This window comes from Neovison vison, chromosome 8 (genome assembly GCF_020171115.1).
Source record: "Neovison vison isolate M4711 chromosome 8, ASM_NN_V1, whole genome shotgun sequence".
Lineage (NCBI taxonomy): Eukaryota > Metazoa > Chordata > Mammalia > Carnivora > Mustelidae > Neogale > Neogale vison.
This window is the reverse complement of record NC_058098.1, coordinates 109,992,329-110,004,459: the sequence shown is the minus strand read 5'-3', so window position 1 is coordinate 110,004,459 and position 12,131 is coordinate 109,992,329. Positions and strand designations below refer to the sequence as shown.

General features: G+C 37.2%; 1 protein-coding gene across 5 annotated transcripts in view; it reads left to right on the top strand.

Moving 5' to 3' along the window:
* Positions 1-12,131, top strand: part of EML4 (EMAP like 4) — a 156,308-nt gene that overhangs the window by 95,257 nt on the left and 48,920 nt on the right. For all 5 annotated transcript variants that reach the window (XM_044261678.1, XM_044261677.1, XM_044261676.1 and 2 more), the window contains 3 exons: positions 8,858-8,981; positions 10,228-10,377; positions 11,314-11,383. In XM_044261678.1, the coding sequence (XP_044117613.1) occupies positions 8,858-8,981; positions 10,228-10,377; positions 11,314-11,383 (344 nt within the window). The remainder of the gene's footprint in view (positions 1-8,857; positions 8,982-10,227; positions 10,378-11,313; positions 11,384-12,131) is intronic.

The window sequence follows — 12,131 nt, the reverse complement described above, 5'->3', positions numbered from 1 at the left end:
TGAGTTAGCATAGTAAAAAATCCACTCTGTCCAGAAATGGCAATTAGACTCTGTATGTGTTTCTTACTCTGTCATTTGTTACTGTTTTCCTGAAGCACTTCGAAAAGAATTCTGAAACTTGTGATTAGGCTTAGCAGAAAAGAGGTACAGTTTATCAGTGATATATACTAAAGCTGCAGAAAGAACCATAGCAAATCACTTGCCATGTTCCTAAACTGTGGAATTGGTTTTCCAAGGAACAGTTTTACCAAAAATATTGTTGATTATTTACTTTAATAAAGCTTTTAATTTTTAAAAGACTGAAATATTTTAATATTTCTAAAAATATGTACAAATAATATAGCAAGCACATGTGTACTAAAGACCCAGATTTATTTAATCTTTACATTTTGCTTTAACTCAGGTTGTTTTTAAATAAAACATAGGGTACCTGGGTGGTGCAGTTGGTTAAGTGTCCGACTTGTAGTTTTGACTCTTAGTTTGGGCTCAAGTCGTGTTCTCAGGGTCCTGAGATTGAACCCTGCATCGGGCTCCACAGCTCCACACCACGTCTGCTTGTGATTCTTTCTCCCTCTGCCCCTCCCCCTTGTGCTTGTTCTCTATCTCAGATAAATCTTTAATTAATTAATTAATTAATAGAACATTAAAAGTAAAGGTGAAGCCTCTCTTTAATTAGAATTTCGTATATAGGTTTTTATTGTTCCCTTGTGACCTGCTGGTTCTCTTTCTATTACAGTTAATTGAAAAAGAGGGGTGCCTCGTGTCTCAGTTGGTTAAGCATCGATCTTGATTTCAGCTTAGGTCATAATAACATCAAGCCCTGTGTCTGGCACTTCGCTCGGCGTAGAGTCTGCTTGTCCCTTTTCCTCTGCTCCTCCCCTCACGTGCTCTCACGTGCGCTCGCTTTCTCTCTGAAATAAATAAAATCTTTTAAAAAAGAAAAAGAGCTAGAGGTAGGGCATCTGGGTGGCTCAGTTGATTGAACTTTGGACTCTTGGTTTTGGCTTACCCCTTGATCTCATGGGTCTAGCCTCCCTCCCCCGCTTTAGGTCCCCACCTTGGCCTCCATGCTCAGTGCATCCACTTGAAGAGTTGCTCCCTTTGCCCCTCCCACCACTTGTGCTCGTGCTCTCCCTCTCTAAAATAAGTAACTCTTGGGGCACCTGGGTGGCTCAGTGGGTTGGGGCCTCTGCTTTCGGCTCAGGTCATGATCCCAGGGTCCTGGGATTGAGCCCCAAATCAGGCTCTCTGCTCAGCAGGAAGTCTGCTTCCTCCTCTCTCTCTCTTTGTGATCCATCAAATAAATAAATAAATAAATAAATAAACAAATCTTTAAAATAAATAACTCTTTTTTTTAAAAAAGCTGGAGTTTGCTCTAGCTGAAGTTTCTCTTTTGAATTTATTTTTAAAAAATTAAATCCAACTTGATATATTCAGGTAAAATTTTTAAAAAACTCTAACTTAGTGCTTAAAATAACTTCTCCTGGGGATATAAGTGAGTTGAGTGATTTGAGGCAATTTTTAAAATACAACCATAACAGCCATATTTTACTTAATTCAAAAAGGTTTTCAGCAATATCGCAACAAGTCTTTTAGAAGTTATATGTGTCTCATTGTTGGACTAGACTTTGTTCCCATCTTTTCCCAAAGAAAACCTTTTTTAGGATGAGTAAAAAGAATCCAAAATGCTTAAGCAAATGCCCATATATGATTATCTTGAAGTGATTTGATGGCAGAGTTGTAAACAAAATAACAAAGAGAAATTTGATTAAAGGAGATTTAGATTCAGGAAAGTAACTTCAGGTGGGCTTATTACTGTCATTTAAGAGTTCATTAGCAGTTACCTAAGACTTGGTTATGTCTCTGTGTAAGCTCCTAAGGGGCTAGGTTTACTTCTTTAATACCTTGGTGTTGTGTACCCTCACCTCCACCCCCCAGCCCTGCCCCTATGTAATTAAGAATTCAGTAAAACTTACCAGCCAGTAGAAGTCTGCCTACAGAACCAAGAAAATTAAGGTAGCATTTTACTACTCGGTCATATTTTTCAGACCTGGGTTCTTGTCCTAGCAAGTAAAACTATGTACTATTTGGCAAGCACCCCAACTAAGAATTTTTTAATCTGCAAGATAGGGTTAGATTATATCCTTCTAAATTTACACCCCCTTTTTTATTTGGGGATCTACATTTTATCTATTTTTATAGCTAGACCTTTGGAAAGGGGTGAAATTTAGACTTTATTGTACAAATCAAGTTACTTATTCAAAGTCCAAAGATTCTTACAGATTACATTGGATTTTGAAATCTGAAATTATTATTACGATATAACTTGAGCATTAGGACTTGAAATCTTTGGAGAATTTCTTTTTATGAAAAGATTTTAGCCTACCTAAAATGCTCTTTGTCACTTTGTACTACAAAATTAAAGTCAGTATTTCTAACCTTCTGTTTAATCTCCTATTCTTGGGCTCCATGGTTTTGGGGAATGGAACTGGTAAAAGCTCAAACTAAATTAAGATTCTCCAATTTCCTGTTTGATGGAACTAGATAGCATCACACTCCACTACATTATTGTTACATATAAAATTTAAATTCCAATTTTCAGCGAGTTGCGAGGGCTCTTTAGTTGTAAAGATTGTAAAATACAAATAAAAGTGGATATCTAAAGTGGAAACTTTTGGGGAGAAAGATGTGTTAAACTTTAAGGATTCTAGACGTTCAGAAGGTTTTCTATAGGCAGTACCCATTATACAAATTAGTATAGTCATAATCCAGAACCCTAAAGCTCTGCTGTTGCCTTTGAAAGCCTTTAGGTTGTTTGTTTGTTTACTCTCCAAAAGGGAGAAAGCTGTGGGGAAAAAAAGCACTAGAGGAACTGATCTTAGAGCAGAGTTTGCCGGGTACTAACTTCTTTCTCCACTTTACCTTTCTTTGGGGTACGTTTCTTTGGGATACCTGTCTAAGTTGTTAGAGCATGTAGCTCTTGATCTTGGGGTCTGAGTTTAAGGCCCGTGTTAGGGATAGAGTTTACTTAAATAAGTAACTTTAGTAACTAGTTATTTATATCTGTTGGAATAATTTCAGCAATAGTGCTTTTCTCAGAACACCTTAGACAACTGTCCCAACAAATTTGGATTAAGGAGTATGAAGGTCATTTTGCAGTTTGGAGCACTTTGCAGGATAGGGCAGCCTAGGGGAGATGCTAAAGTGGAAGATTGAATTAACAAGAGTAGACCAAAGGAGAAGTACCAGCAGTGAGAAGGACAAAGGAAGGAAAGTATTAACATCAAGTGTTTCAAATTTCTGCCTAGGGGCTCAGCCTAGGGTGGCTCAGCCTGTTAAGCATCTGACTCTTGTGGTTCAGGTCCTGGGCTCAGTCATGAGCTCGGTGGGTGGTGGGATCAAGCCATGCTTCCAGGCTCCGAGCTCCGTGTGGAGTCTGCTTGAGCTTTTCTCTCCCTCGCCCTCTGCTCTTCTTGTTTGCGCAAGCTCACCTCTCTCTCTCTCTCAAAAAAAAAAAAAATGGGGGGAACTGGGTGGCTCAGTGGGTTAAAGCCTCTGTTTTCGGCTCATGTCATGATCTCAGGGTCCTGGTATCGAGCCCCACATCGAGCTCTCTGCTCAGCAGGGAGCCTGCTCCCCTGTCGCCTCTGCCTGCCTCTCTGCCTAATTGCGATCTCTGTCTGTCAAACAAATAAATAAATCTTTAAAAAAAAAAAAAAGAGTAAAAGAAAATTAAATATTTCTGCCTAGCATTCACTCTTCCCAAAGATAATAGAACAGAAATACCTTCTTTGCCTTTTGTACTTTCTGATTTTCTACTCTTGGGGTACAAAGCACAAGCTTCTATTTGGATTATAAGTAAGCTGTATTGTCTAGTAATTGGACTTTTGAGGACCTTAGTAGTGTCTGAATAGTACTATCCAATAGAAATATAATATATAATACATATGTCATTTAAAATGTTCTAGTAGCCACATTTTAAAAAATAAAAAGAAACAAGTAAGAGTAAGCTTAATATATTTAGCCCAGTATATCCAGAATATCATTTCAGTGTGTGATCAGTACAAAAAAGTCATTGATGTATTTTCCCTTTTTTTAATACTAAGACTTAAAAATCTGTATTGTACAATTATAGCATATCTCAATTCAGACTAGCCACATTCTAAGTGTTCAGAACCAGTGGCTATTGTTTTGAATGCTGCAGATCTAAAACATAGTTTTAGAATAAAAATGTTTCACAAGTTCTGAATCATAAACAATTTTATTTATTTTTATTTATATATATATTTTTATTTATTTATTTTTAAAGATTTATTTATTTGACAGAGAGAACACAAGTAGACAGAGAGGCAGGCAGAGAGAGAGAGAAGCAGGCTTCCTGCTGAGCAGAGAGCCTAACGCGGGGCTCGATCCCAGGACCCCGAGATCATGACCTGAGCCGAAGGCAGCGGCTTAACCCACTGAGCCACCCAGGCGCCCTGAATCATAAACAATTTTAGAACACAGTCTAAAAACTCAGTTGACCTCTCTGAGCCTTGGTTTCCCCTTCTCTAAAAGTAGAGGGTTGGACTAGGTGAACTCTCAAATTTCTATGAGTTCCAACATTATATGTGTCTAGAGGAACAAACTAATGGTATTTCGGTATTGATTGTAGTATTTTTATCAACAGCATCTCACAGAGTTTCTTCTTTTATAATTAAGCTGTCATTGATTAGATTTATTTAGGGGCACTAGGTGCCTCAGTTGATTAAGTGTCCAACTCTTAATTTTGGCCCAGGTCATGATCTTAGGGTTGTGACCATGCTGGGCATGGAGCCTGCTTGAGATTCTCCTTCTCTCTCCACCCCTCCTCCCTTCCTCCCTCTTTAAAAAAAATTTTTTTTTGTTGGCGTAAACTTGAAAGTGGTAAAGTTGGAGTTCAAACCAAGGTCTGACTTGATCACAAATCTTGTATTCTGTCCACTATACTGTATAGCCTCCCACTCAGTCCAAGGAATTTTCACAGTGCCAAGTAAGAAATAAAATGTTGAGATTAATTACATTTCACTAAAAAGCGGCTTCATTGCTGAATAATGAAAAGCTCTATACTGTGTTTACTAATTATCATGATAGTATAGTAATTTCTTTTCCTCTGCTTGTTGTTCTGGAGCACCAGAAAAATATAACTGATCTCATAATCTTCCTTGGTCCCATGGACCATCCCTTCTTGACTTTTGTGGTACTGTAGTTTTACAGTGAGAAAGGCTAGAAGGTAGCATTGGGGTAAAACAGATAAATGGACTGTAAAATCCTTTCTAAGGTCCAGAAGTCTGACAGTCTCAAGAGCAAGTTTGCAGTGAGAATATATACTCAACAGTGGTTGAGGAGAAAAGAGACTCTTCTTTGACTGTATTTTATCTGATTCCCAAGGTAAAGACTGTATTCTTTATTAAGAACAAAACAAAACACAACACAACAGTTCACAGACTGCAGTATGCAGGCCAAAGGTTATGTTTTCACATGGTATTTCCCCCTTTTTCCCCACGGGGACTAGATATTTAAGAATCGGGAGATATAACAATAAACTATAGATTTCCCATTTCTCTTTTTAAAAAATGGGAATATCTAGCAATACCAGACCCACATGTTTCATGGACTTAAAGTAGCTACTGCCTCCCTGACGAGCATGGGGTGTGCCAGTGGTCCCAGAGTCCCAATCAGTCATCCTGTATTCTTTTACTGCTCTCATTTGCATTTTCTGTGTGGGCCAGTAGGTAAGTCAATTTGTGACCCCTGTTTTAAAGTGTACATGATAGGAGCATCTGGATGGCTCAGTCAGTGAAGCACCTGCCTTAGGCTCTCGTCATGTAGGGTCCCCTGCTGAACGGGAAGCCTGCTTCTCCCTCTCCCTTCCCCTTTCTCCTACCCACCACCATGTGCTCTCTTTCTCTCTCTGCTCTCTCTCACTCCCAAGTAAATACTTTTTTAAAAAAGTGTACATGATAGAATGAGAATTCTAGCTTGTTTGCCTATACATACTCTTCTGTGGACAGTCAATTTAAAGATTATGAAGAGATATTATAGTGTGTTAAATCACATATTGTAAGCAGTTCCTAGACAAGGTCCAGAATGGTACAAATCATTCTCAAAGGGAAGGGAATAAATACTTGTTGAGGACCTCATATTACCCCTTACAGTGTGACGTCTTATTCAATGAGTCATAATTGCAGGTGGTAAGTAGCTAGTGTCATTTTGTGTATTAGGAAACCTAGGCTGGAGTCCACGGCTAGTCATTAGTAAAGCTGGAATTTACATCTTGATCATTCTTTTCCCAAACGCTCATGTTCTTTCCACTATAATGGATTGCTTCCCTCAATCTTAGGAATTATTCATGGTTCCTAGCTTATGTATTTGGCCCTCAACATATGTATTGCCAGCTTCCAGGGAGAGAAAACATTTTCATCCTGACATGCTTTGCCATTTTTATATTAGAAAAGTTGACAAGCACTAGATAGTTTCTTTAGAAAGCACTAGATAGTTGCTTTTACTTAGTTGCTTTTGCTGCTAAGGGTAAAGAATAATTGACAGAAGAAGCAATATGGTATTCTGAGCTGTCTCTGTTAGCAAAGGAGAACTTTTGTTTTCTTTGATAATGCTGTTCTAAATCCGTTCCTTTGGCTGGACATCTAATCTCAACTAAGTGGTAGAAACATCTGCTAATAGTTTTATTTTTTCATCCAGAAAACATTTATGACACACGCCTTTGATCAAAGATCCTACGGGAAATTCCAATGGACAGGATATCTGCCTCTAAGAATTTATATATACATTTTTAAAGATTTTATTTTCAAGTAATCTCTACACCAGTGTGGGGCTTAAATTTACAACCCCAAGATCGAGAGTCACATGTTCTACTATTAAGCCAACCAGGGACCCCAAGAATTTATATTCTTAAAAAAAAAAAAAAACTACGAGGGAAATTTTATAACAAACTGATGATGATAAGAAAGTAAACTATACAAAAAAGGGACAAGAAGATGCCGATAAAGATGATTGCAGAAAAGAAATAGTTGCAGCTGGTAATCATTTAGTTCTCATCAAGTCCAGCAATGGTAAAAATCATCAGGAAGGAGAGCCCACTCTTAGGTTCAGAAGTAATAAAGACCTGTATCATGTGGTGTGAAAACTGTGGCGTGGGAGGTCTTAGCCTGTTCTTAGATCTAACCGTGAGGCCAAACACAAGTGAGTAATAATAATAAAAATAACTTGAACTTCTCACCCATAATAAGCACAAATACTTGCATACATTCATCAAGTAATTTATCTTTCCTTCTTCCATGGTTCTCATTATAAAAACTATTGAATTATTATATATTCTTATTCTTGGTAGCTTAGGTCATTATTAGAGGCCCTAGAGTTGTATCAGCCTATGGTTGATATCCACATTTTCAGTCTCTTTCTGCTGTTTTTTCATATCCTGCCAAACAAGTTCGTAATTGCTGGACACATGCTATCCTTTTGTACTCAGGTCCCTTACTTTCTCCTTCCTGTTTAGGTTTTCGTGTGGCCATTTTACCATCACTGTCACCATCTACTATACTTAGCTATATGTTGGTCATTGGGACGCTGGGATGGAGAATGGGTGTTGTTTTTTGGTTTTTGTTTTCAAGAGGTAGTCTCATCTATTCAGGGAAGGTTTTTTTCGTTTTATAAAAGGTACACAATAAATACTGATTTTAGACTTTAGCATCTTTAGTTTTAGATTGTTGCAGATCTTATAAACAACTATTGCTTTATGTAAATAAGAGCTGTTTTGGAACCTATACTGCTAATTAAAAAAAAAAAATTTCCTAGCACTGTCTTAAAAACCGTTAGTGTATTGTAATTGAATTAAATTGTTTAGACCCGGGGCACCTGAGTGGTTCAGTCAGTTAAGCATCTCCTTTGGCTCAGGTCGTGATCCCAGAGTCCTGGGATCAAGCCCTGCATTGGGCTCCCTCCTTGGCGGGAAGTCTGCTTCTCTGTCTCCCCCTACCCCAGCTGGTGTTTCCTTTCTCACTCTGTCTCTGTCAAATAAATAAATAAAATATTTTAAAAAATAGTTTAGACCCAACCCTGATTGTTGGCACATTCGTGAAGTGAGGGAAGTTGGTCTTCTTTTCCTTCTAGCTGTACTCACTATATGTGGCAGAGCTCTTGTTCTCTCTCCACATCCTGACTTACGATGCTTTATGACTCCTCTCCTCATGGTGTAGTCTCAGGCCGTGTTTTTTGTATGTCTCATTAAACATCAGTAGGTTGGTGCGTGTGAGCGGCTCAATCGGTTAAGCATCTGCCTTCAGCTCAGTTCATGATCCCAATGTTCCAGGATCAAGTCCTGCCCTGGGCTCTCTGCTCAGCAGGGAACATGCTTCTCTCTCTGCCCCTACCTGCACTCGTGCTTGCTTGTGTGCTTGTTCACTCTCTCTCTCTCTCTCTCAAAAAATAAAATCTTTTTTTAAAAAATCAGTAGATTGATGAAGTATTGTGGTAGACATGATTGTTGTCTGCCCTGATAATCTGTTTCTTATTTTCAATTGTTAGGTAAACTTTCATTATAATTTTTTTTCCCATTTTCTACCTCAGCTTTCCTGGCCTTCTTGTTTAGTTTAGTTTAGTTTAGTTTAATTGTGAAAATAGTTATTCTCATTTAAGGAAATGACCAGTAGTTTTTCCTGCAATGTTTAGACAAGGTCTTTATATAAAAATAATTATGTATAATAAGAATAGAACTATGAACTAGCTATTTTTTGTCTTGTTCTTACTCTATCACCATAGTAATCCACTTTGCTATGATTATTCAGAAAATTGACTTAACTTTTGTCTTGTGTTTCAACAGAAGGAGAATATGTTAAAATGTTTATGCGAGGTCGGCCAATTACAATGTTCATTCCTTCTGATGTTGAAAACTATGATGACATCAGAACAGAACTGCCTCCTGAGAAGCTGAAACTGGAGTGGGTGTATCCTTCTCTACTGTGACAGCAACTTTGTTTGCTTTGTCTTTAGTTTAAGAAAAATTCATTTACCTAACCTCTATCAAAATTATCTTTATACAAAAAAATAATAAATGTAATATCACAACCACTTGAGAAAGTAAAGAGATGTTACTTCTCATCTTTCATATATTATATATATTTTGCTCTTAGCAATTTAAAACCACCCAAATTCATATCTTTGGATAGGACAAGCGGTACTGTGTGAACATCGTGGCAGCTACTTGTAGTGTGGTAGAGAAGGCATTGGACTGGAATGGGAAGACTAGTGTTTGAGTCTCAGCTCTGCCATCCCCAATGAACCTTACTTCCCATATAAAAAGAGGTTAATAACTCCTACTTTACTGAGCTTTTGTAAGAATTAAATAAGGAAACATCAGTTAAGCATTTTATAACTTGTGAAATAATGTAAATTATTTTATTACAAGCTCAAATTAATATGATTGATTCTAATTCCAGAATTCTCAGCCAGACTTTGTAAAAAATGACTATATAAAAGAGCTCCCTTAATTTCACCTAGAAATTTTTCTCTTTGAACCTTTGAGAAACTTCATGAAGCAGAATGGAGCTAGTAGTTTGAACTCTTGTTTTCTGCCTCCATGCTCCTCTACACTCTTTCCCCTACCCTTTGATTCATTCCCTCATTTCTGTAGAAATTACCTTGGGAGAACTCACCGATCCTGTAATTCTGTACAACTTTTTAATAAACACTCTGCCTGCTGAACTGTGCCTGGCTGTCTTACTCATTAGTTAGGTCAAGCACAAATGTCATTTTCTCAGTGCTTCGTTTGATGCTTCTCCTCACTTTCTCTCCATTTAAATTAGGTGTTCCTTCTATGCTTTTTCCTGGGATACTGTTACTTTTCTTTCCACAATTTCTAATGATATTTTTGATTTTTGTTTTAGTCATCTTTGAGAGAGCATAATCTTCAGGGACACAGGCCTCTGTTTTGTTCAGAACTGTATGTTCAGTCTGTGCCTGACACATGTTAGGAACTCAATATGTATTTGTCTGGGGAATGAGGAAACTAGGATTTATGCACGTTAAAAACTCGGGATTGCACCTTGGATAGTGACAGGACTTGAGTTTCCTAGCTCTGATGCATTCCTGTTTTCTTTATACTTTTCTCATGCCCCTTGGTGTCCATGAAAAGCTTGTTAGTTTACACCTTAAAAATTGTGTTTATTAAAAACCTTGACTTTTGTGTTTAAGATACGGTTATCGAGGAAAGGACTGTCGTGCTAATGTTTACCTTCTTCCTACCGGAGAAATAGTGTATTTCATAGCATCAGTAGTAGTACTGTTTAATTATGAGGAGAGAACTCAGCGACACTACCTGGGTCACACAGACTGTGTGAAATGGTTGGTATCATTGAACACTTGCCTTTTTTTTCTTTGTCATTTTTGCATTTCTTCTTAATTTGGGTTTTTTCAGAAATGGTTTCTTGTGGAGAGCTCAGATGTTAAGGATATTAAAGGCATTCTGTACGATATATTTGAAAAAGTGGCATTTTAATATGGGGAAGTTGTAGTGGAACTTTTAAAGCACTTTTGTTTCTTATGATTTAAATTGGTACTCTTCTGGAAAGTAATGAGCAGTACATACTAAGAACAAAAAATTTACATTCTCAATGAGCTTATCTTTTGGTTTCAAGATATATAAAGAGTCTAGATATAGACAGGAAGACATCTTTTTAAAAATTTTGCTGGTCTCATGTTTATCATGAGAAATGTGGGCATATATGCTGCACTGTTTTCAGTTTGTTCTTAAGAGTTTCTTGCTCCATATTTGACTTCTAAGAGTTCAGCATTAAGAACTCTTAATTTTAAAAGTTTGGAGGTACTATGTTTACTGTGTTCCTTTGTAGAAAAGTAGAAACGATGGAAGAACTGTTCAGTCAATAATAATGCGTAAGGATACAGCGAACGGGGAAAATGCTGTCGTTGTAATAGGTTACATTTGTACTGTGCAGTACTGCATCTTCACTAGGATAAAACCATCTGACTGCATGCGCGTGTGCAGGGTTAGAAAGGAACTTGAACAGGTGAAGACAGTTTAAGTTATCCTGCCACAGATGTAAATTTACTGCTCCGTTAATTTTCTGTTTTAGTTGACCAAAGGAAGAAAAAGTATGGTCAAAACTTGGGTGGTTGATTTGCTAAAGAAAATCAGATAAGTCATGATGAGAATTTTTTAATGATTAAAAACTGAAAAATGTTTGACAGATGTTACTAAGGCATATTTCGGCTTTTTCACATTTCCCATATTTAAAATTGTTGTTAATAATGCTGTTTTAGCCTTGCTGTACATCCTGACAAAATTAGGATCGCAACTGGACAGATAGCTGGAGTGGATAAAGATGGAAGGGTGAGTTCTGTTCTGCATGCTGTACCAGTGATGTTGCCATTAAAATGGAATTGACTATAATTTTAACCATGGCTTGCTTATTTCCTTCTTTTAAATGCTGCTAAGGGATCTTTAGTATAAGAGGGAAAAAATAGTAGAATGTAAGAACATCCCAAAAAACAAAAGAGAATCATACTACTTAAATATTTCTCTAAAAGGAAATACTCTCCCTAAGGGGACTATTTACTTGTAAAATTAGGAGAACTCAGAAGCTTCTTACTTTTTTTTTTTAACTTAGCGTAATTTATCAGTGTTTGCCAAAAGATAGTAAATTTTCACTACATTGATGGACTTGATTTTATATGTGAATGGAACTGATAACACTTTAAAAACTTCAGTTCCTACTCAATATTATTAAGTTGGTTTATGTAATAAATCCCTTACTTGTAAGGATCAGCAGAGAGTATTATCGATGACTGATTAACATGTGTCTGACTGTACCCATGACATTCTCTGGCTTGAGTTTATTTAAAGAAAAGGAGTTGGAATGGTTATATTGGATGAGTCTGAGGCCCCTTCCGGTTTCAAATTCTATTTAAGAACTCTTTGTTTAGCAATTTATTGGACACTGGTTAGGAAAAAAACGTATTATTTTCCAGGAATTAAGGTAATGTTAAAAGCAGAGTATCCAGAGCAAATTTGCCTGGGTTAGAATTCTAACTCTGCCTTTTAATAACTGTATAACTTTGGGGGCGCCTGGGTGGCTCAG